The sequence below is a fragment of the Mustela nivalis genome, assembly GCF_964662115.1.
Source record: "Mustela nivalis genome assembly, chromosome: 15".
Classification (NCBI taxonomy): domain Eukaryota; kingdom Metazoa; phylum Chordata; class Mammalia; order Carnivora; family Mustelidae; genus Mustela; species Mustela nivalis.
Window position 1 is genome coordinate 12,734,141 of NC_139034.1, and position 16,100 is coordinate 12,750,240.

At 51.9% G+C, this 16,100-nt stretch overlaps 2 protein-coding genes across 3 annotated transcripts; one reads left to right on the forward strand and one right to left on the reverse strand.

The window, feature by feature from the left end:
• On the forward strand, positions 1–2,628 carry RASL11A (RAS like family 11 member A). Its single transcript, XM_082700753.1, has 4 exons — positions 1–298; positions 722–778; positions 884–963; positions 1,911–2,628. Exons 1-4 carry the CDS (start codon positions 175–177, stop codon positions 2,376–2,378), a joined length of 729 nt encoding a protein of 242 aa, XP_082556879.1. The 5' UTR covers positions 1–174; the 3' UTR covers positions 2,379–2,628.
• Positions 2,629–12,514: 9,886 nt separating this feature from the next.
• On the reverse strand, positions 12,515–15,481 carry LOC309848771 (ral guanine nucleotide dissociation stimulator-like). Of its 2 annotated transcripts, none has more exons than XM_082700759.1 (4): positions 15,405–15,481; positions 14,800–14,907; positions 13,231–13,424; positions 12,515–12,646 (listed from the first exon to the last, which is right to left on the reverse strand). In XM_082700759.1, exons 2-4 carry the CDS (start codon positions 14,890–14,892, stop codon positions 12,583–12,585), a joined length of 351 nt encoding a protein of 116 aa, XP_082556885.1. In that variant the 5' UTR covers positions 14,893–14,907; positions 15,405–15,481; the 3' UTR covers positions 12,515–12,582. The 2 variants fall into 2 exon arrangements, with proteins under 2 accessions (XP_082556885.1, XP_082556884.1); XM_082700758.1 differs by having other exon boundaries at positions 15,305–15,469.
• Between the last annotated feature and the right edge of the window lie 619 nt (positions 15,482–16,100).

Here is a 16,100-nt window from a genome sequence, read left to right on the forward strand (position 1 = left end):
GCGCGCGCCCAGCCCTTTAAAAACCGCCCACCCTGCAAGCTCTGTCGGACGCCGCGGTCCCCGCGCACCTGTGATCCTACGCTGTCTGCTGGCGAACCGCTCCGCCGCGCTCGAGGCCCGGCTCGGCCGGCTTGCGCTCTCGGTGGCGGGACCCGCTCGACAGACGCGCTCTCCATGCGGCCGCCAACCATGTCGGGGCACTGTTTGCTCGCGCCCATCCCCGAGTCCTCCTCCGACTGCCTCCTGCCCAAGGACATCAAGCTGGCCGTGCTGGGCGCCGGCCGGGTGGGCAAGAGCGGTGAGTACCCAGGGGGCCGCGCGGGGACGACCGGGCGTTGGGGAAGAGCCGGAGCTCTGGGCGGAGGGGAGGGGGATGGAGCGCCAGGAAGAACCTAGAAGTTTCCGCGCCAGCCACGGCTCTCCCCCGCCAGCCCGCTTTCCCCGCTGCTTCCCCGGGGCGTCTACTCCTGGGCTCGCGCCAGGCTTGCCCCCTGCAGGAGGAGGGAGGCTGGCGCGGCAGGTGGACACCTGCGGTCACACCCGCCGCAAAACCCGTGGGAGACTGCCACGGCCGCACCTTTGGCTTTGCAGAGCTTTGCAACGCGGGCAATACCCGCTGTTCTGCGGCCCGGTGCCCTCTCCTTTTCCACGAGAGCGTCCCGGCTTTACTGTTCTGTTCTATTTAACTGATTTAACTGTTTTTCCTATTTTTCCTTTTCAGCAATGATCGTGCGCTTCCTGACCAAGAGATTCATCGGCGATTATGAACCGAATACAGGTTAGAATAATTTCGTGTTCTGTGCTTTTGTGGCCGCATGCTCCGATTTTCTTTTTTCTGATACGTGTGTACGAATTTTAAAACAAACTCTCCTTCATCCTTCAGGCAAATTGTATTCACGGCTGGTCTACATAGAGGGAGACCAGCTATCCCTGCAGATCCAGGACACCCCCGGGGGCATCCAGGTAAGGACAGCCCGGAGCAAAACAGCTCACCACCTCCCACACACCCGGGGGCTCCCCAGCAGGAGCAAGATGTGTAAACACACCTGTTTGGCATTTCCATGAAGGCCTGGGCTGTCTGCAGGGGGGCTGTTAGCAACCCTCCTGGTGGGGACAGGGTGAGTGGATGGTTAGACTGGCAGCTTCCTCCAGTCCAGCATCTCCAAAGGGGAGAGATAGGTAACAGCCTCTTTGCAGCTCTGGGTGAGACATCACTCACAACTTGCGGGGTTGGGGCTCACGGCTTTTTTCAGATCCGGGCCATGAACCCATTAACTGAACTGTTGGTGGTAGGATTCCTGAGCGAGTCCTATCCCCTAGCAAGGACAGCAAGAGTGCTTCTGTTTGTAACTGTTCCCTCAAGTAGTTAATTGCAACCAGATAACCCCCTGGCAAGCAGTCAGGAATTTAACTTGATTAACAAGTTATTAATTGCTCTCCCTTGGAGGGAGAGCAATTTCTGTTGTTCTTGTGGAAGAACAGAAAGAAGGAATTTGTTTCTGTAACATTCTCAAAAGGACATGCTAAAAATATTTTTATGGGCTTGGGAAAAGATATTTATCTTGGCTTATTTTCAAAGTTTTGTTTATTTTCAGTTCCCTAAAGATTGCGCCATTCTTCTTTGAAAGTTCTCATTGAAGTCATTCTGCAGTCAGCCAGGGCTTGCCACAGAATATCCGCCAAGCGGGGGTTTAAGGATAATGCATTGGCAACAGCCATAGAATAACCCAGGCAGGGAGCTTGCTCTTCCTGCATCCAAAGCCGCCTCCTGCAGAAGCTAGGTAGCAGTCTGCAAACTGTATTTAACATTTCTCTTTTGAATGCGTTTTTGCAAGTGTTTTTCTGATGTTATTTTGAGTCCTCTCCCACTGAGGGCTTCCTTGATCCAGACTCATTTTGATCTTTCTTAGGTCCAAGACAACCTGACCCAAGTAGTTGATTCCCTGTCCAAGTGCGTGCAGTGGGCAGAGGGCTTTCTGCTGGTCTACTCCATCACAGACTACGACAGCTACCAGTCCATCCGTCCCCTTTACCACCACATCCGGAAGGTCCACCCTGACTCTAGGGCCCCTGTCATCATCGTGGGCAACAAGGGAGACCTTCTCCATGCCCGTCAGGTGCAAACGCATGATGGCATTCAACTGGCCAATGAACTCGGCAGCCTGTTCCTTGAAATTTCCACCAGTGAAAACTATGAGGACGTCTGTGATGTGTTTCAGCATCTCTGTAAAGAGGTGAGCAAGCTGCACAGCCTCAGCGGGGAGAGGAGGAGGGCCTCCATCATTCCCCGGCCGCGCTCTCCCAACATGCAAGACCTCAAGAGGCGCTTCAAACAGGCTCTGTCTTCCAAAGTGAAATCCCCCTCTGCACTGGGGTAAACCCATCTCACACCAATTTGGCTTTTTTTTTACTGTGCATTTGTGCAGCCGAAAAAGACTGGGGACCTCCCATTTTAATTGCACATTCAAAGTTTATTTTTATAAAGACTATTGGTTTTCAAGTATATGTGTATTTCTGAAAACCCAGTGATTGCCTAGAAGTTGGTAGAGATTTTTTTAAACAAAATGATTTTTTTTTTTTACTCTAACCGCTAGCCACTTTTCCATTAAAGGCAAAATGGCAACATTGCTCCTTGTTTTCTAAATGCCTTTTTATAGAAATCAGACTTGCACCAGAGCCCAGAACGGCTCCATGCTTGCCCTCAGTCTGAACTCCTCTCGGTGTCTTGTGGTACTAGGGGGGGCTGATGTAGAGGGAATCTGTTGTGGAAGAAAGAATGTGGAGGAGAAAAGACTTGAGCAACTTCAGGATGTCTGTCAACTAAGGCACTTTGCCACCGGCATGAAATTGATACCATGTGATTTTCAAGGAAAGGGGTTCATAGTATGCTGGTGTTAACAAGTTGGAAACATGAGTGGCTGTTTTATTTATGGTGCAAATGGAAGTCTACCCTCTCTACCTGCATTAGAAAACAGAAATTCCTCATGTCAGTAAGTACACCCTACCTAGAGTTGCTTAAACATTCTCCTTCCCGGGGTGCCGTGGTGGCTCAGTCCCTTAAGTGTCAGATTCTTGATTTTGGCTCCGGTCATGATTTCAGGGTCGTGGGATTGAGCCCCACGTTGGAACCTGTATTGGGCTCCGTGCTGGGCATGGAACCTGCTTAAGGGTCTCCCTCTCCCTGTGTTCCTTCCCTCCTCCCTCACCCCCCAAATTATTCTTCCTGCTCTTTCTCCCTGACCCTCGAATCCAACAGGACACCTTATCTGTCAGTTCTCTTTCCTGTTTTTCTCTGAAGCATCACTCTGCCAGAGTCCAGGCCTGTACAGCTCTCTTGCCTAGACTGGCAGGCAAGTGGAGGTGAGACCGGTTTCTTGGCCTCTGGACTGACACCCTTCTAATTCTTTCTTTACACCAGAACAACCTGACGAAAACCAACCCTAATCATTTATTTCCATAGGTTGAAAAACCTCAGCTGTGTTTCCCTTAGCTGCCGGATAAAATATAAATGAGGCATGGCATCAAGATTCTTTACTACCTCAGAGTGCCTGGGTGGCTCTGGTTAAGCTTCTGCTTTCAGCTTAGATCATGATCCCAGGGTCCTGGGATCAAGTCCCGCATTGGGCTCCCTGCTCAGCGGGAACCTGCTTCTCCCTCTCCCACTCCAAATAATTAAGGAAAAATACGATTTTGAATCTATTATCTTTGAAAGAGTGCTTAATTCTTCTTCCTCAAAACAAAAGCAGTTCTTCTATCATCAGTATCTTCTGTTACCGTACATCTTAACTTTGTAGGAGAGGACAGGAAGCAACAGGCTGACCCAATCATTGCCACACCCCCAGTATGCCCAGACTGCCACCCAGTGCCCAGGGCTCCTTTGCCTCTAAGGAGTGGAGATCAGACATCCCATGGGAAAGAGCTTTGAATATCCCATGGGAAAAGTCATCATGGAAAAGCTAAAAAGAACAATATGAGAGATGTCCCAAGGCAGCCTGTGATGAAGTTCCAAGTGAGAATGGTAAGGACAGGAAGTACCCTTGAGCTCTCCAGCGGGGAGCACAGTGGGGATCAGAAGGGTCAAAAGATGAGTCACAGGGCAGTTCTAAAGGGGGTAGCAGCCTCTTGGGGCTCAGGCAGGCTGGAAGGTCAAGCGGAAAGCACTCCCCATGGTATTTTTTCCTGTCCTCAGCATCACAAATAACTGATCTCCTCCCGGGGCCTCAAAGCTTCCTTTATTTCTGGTCCCCAGAACAGACCCAACATACATACTGGAGCTCTGGTGTCAGAAGGACCCCAGTGCCCGTTCCCCAGGCCTCCTGCTGATGGGGGTGAGGTGCGTGGGATGCATCTGGAAGGAGCCCTGGGATAGTGGCCCTGGAGATGGGGGAGGGGAGCCTGGAGTTATCAGGAGGCAGTTAGGGTGGAAAGCTGTCAGATTTGCAGGTAGGAAAGAGGGTCTGAGGATTTGGGCTTGACTGGATGCTGAGGAAGCCCTTTGAGGAAGCTTAGCTCTGAGCCCACTTCCCCTTCCTGCAGAAGTGGGGTGGGCAGAGCCATCAGAGCCCTGGGTGGGTCACAGCTCATTGGGCAGGAGATTGGAAAGGTGGGCAGGTGGTAAGATTATCCCCAGATCTTTATCACAGTTTCACCTTCCCTCTGCAGTGTCGTCCCCAGTGTCCTCTCCATCCTCACGTCCCCTCCTCCGTCTGTGCCCCCTCCGCCACCTCCTGCCTCTGTTTCTGAGACCACCCTACCCCCCCCACCCCTGTCTCCATCTCCACAGCCGCCGCTCATCCTCCTTCTGGTCGAGGCTTCGTTAGAATTCTGTTCTGAAATTGCAGCACGATTTAATTAGCATGCCTATGTGGTGTGGTCCCGGAGATACAGATGAAACCTAAATGGCTAAATAGTACATTCTGCAACATTCTGTGCCTCCCATGCCCCTCATGAAAAGCAAACTCGAATAATGGGAAAATCAATCTATCATAGCATAAGAAAATAAACTTGTTTTGCTTGTGTCGAGGCAAAGGGCACAACGGAAGTTCTAAAGTTTATTAATATCTCTTTAGAGGACTGGATTAAAATAAATAGCTGTGGAAGGCAGCAGCAAACAATAGAGCAAATGGAATAGACAAGATGACTGTTTAGTCATGAACTTGGGGCTCGAATAGCTTTTTTGTTCTGTGCATGTGTTGTAATTTCTACTTCTCACTATGCAATATTACGGATTTAGATGTACAATGTGATGATATTTTGTATGATTAATAATTTTTTCTTACCATTTGATATGTCTCCAAAAGGTGGGGTATTTTTAAAGACTTTGTTAAAATGAGTCTTAAGCTATCTTGACACTCAATAAGAAAGGCATGATAGGGGGTGCCTGGGTCGCTCAGGGGGTTAAAGGCTCTGCTTTCAGCTAGGGTCATGATCTCGGGGTATTGGGATGGAGACCCCCGTCAGGCTCTCTGCTCAGTGGGGAGCCTGCTTCCTCCTCTCTCTGCCTGACTCTCTGCCTACTTGTGATCTCTCTCTCTGTCAAATAAATAAATAAATAAATAAATAAAATCTTAAAAAAAAAAGAAAGAAGTGAGCTAGGGGTTCGCCTCAACCCCTTGGTGACACTGATGTCTGCATGTACCAGTACCTGCGCTTTGTCCGAGGGACTCTCTTGGAGCACTGGGAATCACAGCAAACTTCCGAAACTCTGCCTTCTCTGGAAAGAAGCAGAGCACCATAAAGAAGAAAACTCCAGGACTGGATGGGGCCTGTTTCCCCAGTGACTTGGCTCTGAAGCCCCCCTGCTCTGGAGAAGGGCGGAGGGATCAGCGCCATCCCAGCTCTGCTAATCGTTGGCTGTGTCGCTTTGGACAAGGTACTTAACCTCTCTGAGCTGCGGCATTGTCATCTGTCAGTTTAAGGTAATCCTAACACCCCTCACCCCACCCCCCAACCCGGGGACAGTGTCCTGAAAACCCTTAACAGAACACTTGACAGCATTCCGGAAGGGAGCTGTTCTTCCCTCCCGTGCGAACCTTTCTTGCTAGCTCCTGCCTCTGAGTGTTCTCTCCACGGCGGGGCCAACGACTGAACAGAATGGTGTATCTCTTTCAACCCAGAACATAACCTCTTATGGAACACAGTGAGGTTTTAAGCAGACGTGCAAAGTGGTTTCTCTCTGACTGTTATCAAACATGAATCTGGGGTTTGGGAATCTCTGGCAGTGGCTTTCCTCCATTGACCCCAGCATTTGACGAGGGCCCAGAAGACCTGTCCGTGACCTTGTCCTTGAAAGGCTGGAGTCATGCCCCCCAAATCCATGTCTTTCTGTGAGAGATGTCTCGTTCACCCCTGCTCCTCCTGAACATCACTGACCTTACTCACTTTTTCAAGCCGAACAATATGAATACGAGACCAGGGTGTTAACCAGCCAAGGGGACGCCTGAGGCTGAGCCCATCCACAGCCCACCACAGGCTCGGGAGCATCACAAACACGCAAAACCTAAGGACTCTGAGCAAATATTTATTAAATCCAGTACACTGAAGGCACAGGCCTTGACTGCAGCTCTCTGGAAAAGTAATCATGATTTCCCCAGCTGGTAAGTCAGCTTGTTTATCTTCCGCATATTTTTTAACGAAGATCTGTTATGATTTCCCTTTACAGTGGTTAAGGCTCAGCACGCCAATTAGTTTGGATTTACTCCACTTGACATCATCTCCTAAATTGGGTTTTTGCCTCTTTGTGCCCTGATAACTCATCCAAACACCCATTTTATGGCTTCTGTTGGTAATACCTGAAGCCCGGATGCTTATTACTGAAATCGTTCCTTCGCTTCCCCATTTCTGTGCAAGGGAAAAGCTGGCACAAATCTCCTTTGGTGTGTGAGATGGATGCCCTATTTTGCCTTGCCAGTGGCCAGATACTCTCCTCTGACCAAGACCTTGCCCACAGGCTACAATGCCAGGGCCAGCCGACAGCGTCTGCTTTCCAGAACAAATTCCACCTCTGGGCGATGATGGTACTCTCTTCCCAGGACACAGCCCGCAGTTGATGCAGTTGCCTCCTTGGTGGGCTCTCATTTCCCCTATGTCTCCCCCAGGCCAGGTTTTCTTTCGGGGCCACGAGGCTAAGTGGAACCTGGGCAGCTGTACCAGCAGCACTGACAGAGGTAGCCAGTGAGGGGCCCAGCACCAGACCCTGAGTCGGACATCACCTCTATGACCCAGGGCTAGCAACCTAGCCTTCTTGGCTCCATTTCCTCACTAGCAGAATGAGGTTAATAAAGGAAAGCCTACCTTGAAAAATTAGAAATAATCGTTAGATCTGGGTTTCTCCAGGCCGTGCCAGCTAAGTCTTATGTTAAGCCCCCCCAAACAGCAACCCTTAGCATTTCCAAGGAATGGTCTATGTGGGTCTTCCCTCTCCATCAGGGACCCTCATGTGCTCATGATCAGCACCCCAGATATGGCCTGGTGTTGGCCAACTCCTGCCCTCTATCATGGCCTACTTCAGTGGAATGGGAACATGAGGCCCATGATCCTTGCCCCAGAGCCTTGGGGATGCACAAAACTGAAGCCACAGAAGAAATCCAAAGATCCAATGGTGATGAGCACACAGGTGCCCCTTCCTGTGGCTGCTGAAGTTGCTGGCCCCATGGAGCCTGTCGAGACCATCCTGTGAATTGTAAGGGGCACTTCCTTCTCCCATTGGTTATTTCATTGTACCATCTTCTACTGAGGCTATGTTCAGGGGGGCAGGAAGATGTCAGGTGATAGATCTCAGTAGTTCTAGGACACACTCCTCCTCTCCCGACCCTGACCCATTCATTCACTTATCCAACAGCTACATCTCCAGTCCCAACTACTTAGCAGGCATTGGGGTCTGCCCCAGGGATACAATGGTGAACAAAATCAGGGCAACCCTTGGCCTTATGGAGCTCACAGGCTGCTGGGGGACAGTGGACAGTCAGCGTGGTAAATGCTCTGATAGGAAATATAGGGTGCTCTGTCTTAGATACTGGGCACCGCGAGGTCAAGGAAGGTTTCTCAGAGGAAGCCTATTCAAAACTTGAATAGCAGCTCTCTCACCTCTGGGAGGCTCTCTTCAAGAGACCCCCACCAACAGACTCTTTGCAGGGCACTTCATGGGTCCTGCAGGCAAGTCGAACAGCCCTCTGTCCTGGGGAAGAACTAGGTGAGCTCGACCCAGACACCCAAATGCGTGTGCAAAGAGCCCAGCACAGTGCCTGGCCCAGAGCAAGTCAGTGAAAGAGAAAAGGGAACTTGTTTTTTCTTACTTACAGGCTTTTAGCCAATGATATGGGGCTTGTCTGATAGTGGGTAGTCATTTGAAACAGTCCTAAGATGGGCTGAGGGGAAGTGGGGGTGCAAAGGTAGAGAGAATTAACATGACAGGGGACCTAAAGACACACTTCCCCATGGCCACCGGGGTTCCCCTAAAGGATTTCTTCCCATGGTAATTTTGTGCAGTTTCTTTTTGCTGATAGAACAGCAGTAACTTGCATTTTTAGTAGCAAGAAGTTTTTCTTTCCTTTCCTCTTATTCCTTGGGTTTGTCTCTTTATGGTTTCCTGTGTTCTGACATCCTCTCCTTTCTTCACTTGAAAGTAAAGCAAATTAAACCGGATGAAAATCCTCTGTAAAGAGACATCTTGATCCACCAGCAGCTTGGCAGCCAAGGGAAATTTGCATCTCTTCAATTCCTTGTAATTATTCATTTCCTTTCTCTTTCCCCTCTTGAACAGAATGGCAGCACAGCACGCCTGGTTTTTCCCTAGATAAGAACTTGAAAGGGTGAAACTGAGGGCAATGACTCAGCTCTCTTTTCCAGACTCCTCAGTGTCCCTGAATTTTTGCCCTAGAGTTCCTGAGGAGGAGGGCCACTCCAGCCCCAAGCAAAGTCTAGCAACGGATGCATTAAGTAATATTCCTCTGAAAATGTATTGTCATGCCATTAAGGGTTTTCTGTTTAATATTTATTATCCACTTATAGTGCATTTGGTGTTAAGTGAAGCCATAAAAAGTTCAAAATCAATTCTAACAACAATAACTGTTCCTATTTGCGGTTTATGGTTTAAGGTTTGGTTTCTCCTGTATTTACAGGTTGTGCAGTTAAGTGGCAGGCTCAAACAGCCCAGCCAGGGTTTGGACCTGCTTCGAGAGAAGGCAGCTCTGACCTGCCCTTGAATGGAAGTCACAGAATTCCCCCACCCAATCCCCCAAACTAGAGCCCTCCTTGCTGTTGCCATGGTGATGTGAAGATCCACCTCCTTTTTTTAATGCCAATCACCATCTCCAGTTCAGACCTGTCCGAAGTGATAGACTTGTAGACATAGTAGCTTCCTGGGCTTTGCTCTATGATGTTACTACGTCACATCAAACTCAACCCTTCTGAGGCTAAATGAGAACCTTACACACTAAAACCTGTGCCTCCTACCAGCTTCCCAAGCTACAGGGCTGGGAGTTCTGTCACCTCTCCCCGATTGCTCAAGGAAAGAAGGAGCTGGAGCAATGGTCATTTCTCTGGGCATTAACCACCCTCCAGTGAATCCACCCCAAACACTGTAGTATGTAATGAAAAGAACCTGGAAAGGTTAAACTCTACACAACTCCTGTCTCACTGAGGTCCATTTGTTCATGACCTGAGAAGAGGAAAGGCAGGGAAGAAGGATGCCATGTGTGATGGGGGATTATTCCTTGGTAGAAGGAACGTGCCTTCTTTTTTTCATCTTTAAATCATTATTGACTAAATAGACATAGTCTGGATAAAGCCTAAAGAACTCTTTTATGACCTAACTTGTTAGCAAGAAAGGAGAATATTTAAGATATGATTTTAATATTTGATAAGATGCCCATCAGAATAGTTGAAACGCAGACTACCCGGGAAATTGAAAGCATGTAAAGGTGTCTCATGGACCCAGACATTTCTCTCATGGTTTCTGCTTTTCAAGGCATGCTTCTAAATGGGAAACCTAGCTCAGAATGAAAATAGTTCATTTGGGGGCTTCCCGTGATCTTTGTTCTTTCAGGAACATTCCTATGTAATAAAATGTTATTTGTATAACAAAGTTTGAAAAGAGGGGAATCACGCTTATATTCTGCAGACACACACAGAAGGCCATATTGTAGGATTCCAGGCAGAGGAAAATCCAAGTCGAGGTGAAGTGGGGGAGACAGAGAGCAGAGCAGCGGTTGCAGGGACTGGGCGAGGGACAGAGCAGTGAGCGATGAGGAGCGCGGGTGTCTCTGTGACGGAAACGTCGTAGAACGACATGGTTGTGCAACACCCTGAATGGACCTAATGAAACCTCCATATCCCACTGCAAAGGATGTGAGTAAAATTTTATGTAAACTCAAATTCTACTTTAATAAATTAAATCTAAGAAGTAATTATAGAGGTGAACACAGAACACAAATATGATAAAAAAGGAAATGACGGGGGAGGAGGAGATATGCTCTGGGGGTCCAACCAGCACGAGCTGCTGCTCAGGGGCCAAGCCTGCTTGCTCCACGGAGGCAGGGGGCGGCAGCTCGGGGGCCGAGCCTGCTTGCTCCACGTAGGCAGGGGGCGGCAGCTCAGGGGCCGAGCCTGCTTGCTCCACGGAGGCAGGGGGCTGCAGCTCGGCTGCTTGCTCCACGTAGGCAGGGGGCAGCAGCTCGGGGACCGAGACTGCTTGCTCCACGGAGGCAGGGGGCGGCAGCTCGGGGGCCGAGACTGCTTGCTCCACGGAGGCAGGGGGCGGCAGCTCGGGGACCGAGACTGCTTGCTCCACGGAGGCAGGGGGCGGCAGCTCGGGGGCCGAGCCTGCTTGCTCCACGGAGGCAGGGGGCGGCAGCTCGGGGGCCGAGCCTGCTTGCTCCACGGAGGCAGGGGGCGGCAGCTCTGGGGCCGAGCCTGCTTGCTCCACGGAGGCAGGGGGCGGCAGCTCTGGGGCCGAGCCTGCTTGCTCCTCGGAGGCAGGGGGCGGCATCTCCGGGGCCGAGACTGCTTGCTCCACGGAGGCAGGTGGCGGCAGCTCGGGGGCAGGACCCTGCTGGTCATCCAGGAAAGTCAAAAGGCCTGGTGGCTCTTCCGTGGCAGAGAAGTGAACGAGGGCCCTGACGACCATCTGCCCTGGTCCCAGAGGTGCAGCGGGTGCCAGAGGGGCTGCTGGAACAACTTCCTGATCTGGCTCTGGGGCCGGTGCTGTAGCTCCAAGAAGAGAAAGCATCATCAGCTTGATTGACTTCCCTTTTGCCTTTCCCTTTCCCCACCACTCAGCGTGGCCTGCGTTCAAGACCCAGCCCCTGGAAGGTGTCCCCGACGGAAGCCCATGGGGACAGGGATCTGAGACGACTCACTCTCTTCGGCCCAATTACAATCTACGGAGGCTTCCTCAGGGTGGCCACCCTGCCTCCTCCTCAGGCCCACACCAGTTACCCCCAGTCCTCCTCACCCCCAGCCTCTGGCTCCGTGGCCTTTCTGGGAGGGCATTGAATTTCTGTCAGCAGAAGCTGGGCATGGCGCTGCAGGTCTGAGCCCGGCACATAGACCTGCAGGTAGGCCAGCAGCGTATGCAAGCTGGGAAACTCTGGAGGCTCCACAAAATCTTCTGGATACTTTTCCACCCAGGTGTTTAGGATGGCATAGATGGCCCTGGGGACAGACATGGAGACAGAAAAGTCAGAGGACAAGGTATGCATCCAAACCAAAATCCCAGGGAACCCCTGTGGGAACCTGGGCCCCTGGGCTGTCAGCTCCTGCCTGAGACCAGTCGGACTCCTTGTCCAATTGCGACCTGGCAGTCCTGCCCGAGACAGGCCTGCTCCCAGACGGCGGGCTGGCCAAAAGCCTCTAGGAGTGGGAGTCCGTGATCAATGGGGTGATCATTTCTGGACTTCTTAGGGGAGCTGGACACACTCCTCAGTCTGTCTCCTTGGCCACAAGCCACTTCAATTCACTGCATGTGCCCAGGGAGGGGTGGTGTCTGGCCTCTTAATTACCCTCACTGCACTCGCCTCTGCTCCGTGAAGATCCAACCGAGGAGGGAACAAAGGGACTCTGTCTCTAGCCAGGCCTTCCCCGGACCCTCCCCATACCTCCACCGTTACCTCCTCTGCCCAGTCACTAGGTGCCATGAGAGTGGGTCTGTTTCCACTGACACTCACCTCCCACAGGGTGTGGGATGGCTGCTGCTCCCTGGGCTCTACTGGGTCACCACTCTCCCTGAGCCCCCTCTGAGCACCCAGCATGCAGGTGCCAACATACTGCTCTACGATGGTTCCTAAATCCTGCGTTCTGGGTCCCAGAATTGGGGCAGAGAGAGGGTTGGGAGGTGGCAGGGATGGAGCATGACCCTCTCAGGGGTGGAAACTGTCCTCCATGCCCCTCTGCTCTCCCACAGTGCTCACACACCTACCCCAGCTCCCCAGGGCACCTTCCTAGTTTCCAGTAGAAGCTCTCAGACATTTACCCTAAAGCAGGAATCACAGAGGTGTGCATGAAGGTCCATCAGCCCCTTGAACTCACAGGACCCTCACTGCCCTGCTGGAGAGGGAAGGCCCTCCTGGAGCAGCCAAAGCTTACTCACATGTCGCGCTGCTCCTGGGATCTCTTGACCTCTTCATACGTGGAGTAATAGCACCCGAATCTGGAGGAGGCCAGGGGGCATCACATGAGATGTTTGCGGATGTTGGCTCTCACCCTCTGACCCTCGACTAGCCTGCAGCCCTGGGGTGCTGTCTGTTCTGTGCCGGGATCCCATTCAGCTCCGAGATAATCGCCTCCACCTACCGGGGCTTCCTGAATGCTTGCTGAATGAAAGGGCCCCAACCAGCCCATCACCAACATCTGAGGGGGCCTGGCCCTGCTCACCCCCAGGGATGATTGTTCTGGATTCATCCAGACACAGACCCCAGAAAGAATCTCAGATCTCCCTTTCAATGGCAAAGGAGCCCTGCTCAAGATCACAGTGAGAGTAGGGATTAGGCAGAGGCTTCATCATGAGGGGCACGGGAGTGTTCAAAGAGCATGCCCACAGGCCCTCCAGCAGACTTTTCCACCGGCGCAGGCTGCCAGGTGTCCTTTCTGACACCTGCCACTGAGTCCCTATAATACCTCTGCCCCAGTTAGGAGTAAGGGAAAGTTTGGGGAAGCTTGGGGACCTGCCAAAGTCTCACAACCAGGCATTGGCCTATTCCCACGGGACAGTTAGGGGCAGGGGAGGATGCTCACCTTGCACATAGTTGGTCCATCACCTCCCCGGTGCTGGCAAAGGTGTCGTATGTGTCCAGAAAGGTGTGGACACAGTGTAGATCTTGTCTGAGGATGGCAGGCACCAGGTGATCAATTGCGTCCTCCAGCTTGTTGGCCCGCTCTGCCATCAGCAGTGAGGTCCTCGTCCTCTTCCTGGTTGAACCATTTTTCCCCTGAGGTGAATCAGAGGAGACATGAGTCAGTGCTGTGGCCACCAGGAGGGTTGGGGCTTGGAGGGCAGAATGAGCCCCCAGATCTCAGGGACTTCTGCAAGAGGTGGGACAAAAGAGCCCAGAGTCTGAAAAACAATCACTGACTCAGTGTCTCATTGGGTTCAGCCTAAGGCTCTTGGTTTTGCTTCAGGTCATGGTCTCCGTGTCCTGAGGCTTTGTTCCTCATAGAGCTGGCTGTGTCCATAGGGCAGTGTCTGCTTGAGGATTCTGTCTCTCCCTCTGCTTCTCCCCACTCTCCCCCTGTCTCTCTCTCAAATCCATCAATCAACCAATCAGTTAAGAAGCCTTTAAGGCAAAGAGAAAATGTTCTTGGTATCCATATAAAGAATTGATAGAAATGATGTCTCAACTTCCTAGAATCTCAGGACCCTTTGTGAGTAGAGTATCGATAGCATGTCCCTGCGTGAGTGGCATGGATCCTGTGATTTCTGATGACATAGCCCATTCTTTTTATTTTTTCAAAAGACATTTTATTTATTCATTTGACACAGAGAGAGGTCACAAATAGGCAGAGAGGCAGCCAGACAGAGAGGGGGAAACAGGCTCCCCACTCAGCAGAGACCCATGATGTGGGCCTCAATCCTAGGACCCTGAGACCATGACCTGAGCTGCAGGCAGAGGCTGAACCCCCTGAGCCACCCAGGCACCCAACATATCTTGAGATGAGAACACAGAGATGTTTTAGGCAAGAGGGCTTAGGATTGGAGGGCATGGAGGCTGTAGGATGCAGCACTATGCATTGGCCACAGAAGGGATTACATCCAGTCCTGCCCCAGTAAAGGGCTCCATGGCTGTGATCAATGACTGGCCTTACGGACTGCCGTGCAGTGCAGTGCAGTGAGGCCCCTGTTCCTGTCCTTGGGGGGGCCCCAACCATGTGTTCCATCAATACCAAAGCGCAGAGCAAGAGACAGAGTACCATGGGCCCCATGTCTCTTTGGATCAGAGTTTCCCAACTCATTCTTGCAAATGATGATTTGCAATACTTGAAGAACTTGAGGAAGGACTGTGGGCCAGTGGGGGCACCTGGGAGCACGAGTTAGGAAAATGCCTAGGCCAGGGCAAAAGGAGTCTAGATCAACGGGATGAGACCTGGTCTAAAGTCTCTTTAATGATACTCCTATAAGTATGTGGACAATGGCTGTGCTTCTGTCCAAGGCATGGGCAGGACCATGAGGGCCAGTTTGGGGAAGAGATGGGATGCAGATTCATGGGAGTTCAGGACTCTAGGAGGCCAGGCTGGCTTCTAGGAAGTGGGGCCCTTGGTGTTGCATCAGTGCCCCAGGGGTCGGGTCTCCCCAGCACCTGCACTCACCCTGAGCCAGCGCCAGACTCTGTTGGCCCTGTGTGGCTTCTTGTCCTTGGAGGAAGGAGAGCAAGGATTCTCCTCGTTCACCTCCTCCACCATGTCCTCTGGAGCGTTCTGTAAAGACAGTGCCCAGCAGCCAGGCAGGAGGCCTTAGAGCCCTGTTTGGAGGCCTTTGCTGGTCTTCAGACCCAGGGCGCTCCATTCCAGACACACCATAGCCCAGGATGCAGAGCCCTCCCCCAAGGAGAGAAACGTGGCCCAGCTTCAGGACCTTGGTGTGCTCTGGCACAGCTCAGAGGCACCTCAGGAATCCCCGGTGCACCCTGCCCACCATGACATTGGTGTGAACAAGAAGGGATCACCAGGGTATCCACTGTGCTCACCCTCCTCCAGCCCATGGGCAGGAACCCCCACATATCCCTCCTCCCCTCAAACTCCAGAGGAAGGGATGGGGCTTCCCTAGGACGGTTCAGAGGGGTGGGCATCGCCTAGTCTCCTCAGAAGTAAGTACCTTATGGCGTCTCCCTCGAAATATCCTGAGGCATCGTGGGGGTGGTTTCAGCCAATGCCTGCAACATGAAAACAAGCCATTTTCCTGGGGGTTCTGACACCCAGAGCCCCGGAAACTCGGCACACAACACGAAAACATCTTTCTGTGTCAGATGTCCTGAGCCCAGTAACCCTGCTACCGGACTAGAATGTGGGTGCCTGGTTGCAGGGGTTCCAAGTTCTGGGGGCAGGTTGTCAAGGAAGTGACATCACTTCCTGTGATCCCCTACCAAGGCCCACTCCTGGTTGGACCCCTACACGATCAGTGCTCCGGTCTGCCATCTCCTCTTGCCCCTTCTGCATGCAAGGACACATCTCATCTGTACACAGTGACCCCAACACACCCCTCGGAACAGGCCCCCAGGGAAGGTCTGGGAGCAGCCAGGGCCCCAGCTTGCAAACACACCTGGTTTCAGACACAAGTCTCTATACTTACCTGGTTTGGACCTTAGATAAGCCATTGTGCCTGACAGGGATGGTCCCTTCTCTGCCAAATATGGATGATTCCAGCATGTCTTTCTATCAGATGTCCACAGGCATAGGTTGGATAATAGCTATGATGTTAGAGGAGTGCTGTCACATGTAGGAAATACCTCCCACCCAATTTCCTCCCTCCTATCAACTTCTTGGAATCTGCTACTCATCAGATCCCACCCCACAGTCCCTCCTGGGGTGTGTGTTTGTGTGCACCAGCACACAAGCTCCTGTGTGCACACATGTGTTCATCGGTGCTCACGTTCTGGAGTCCCAGAAGAGGA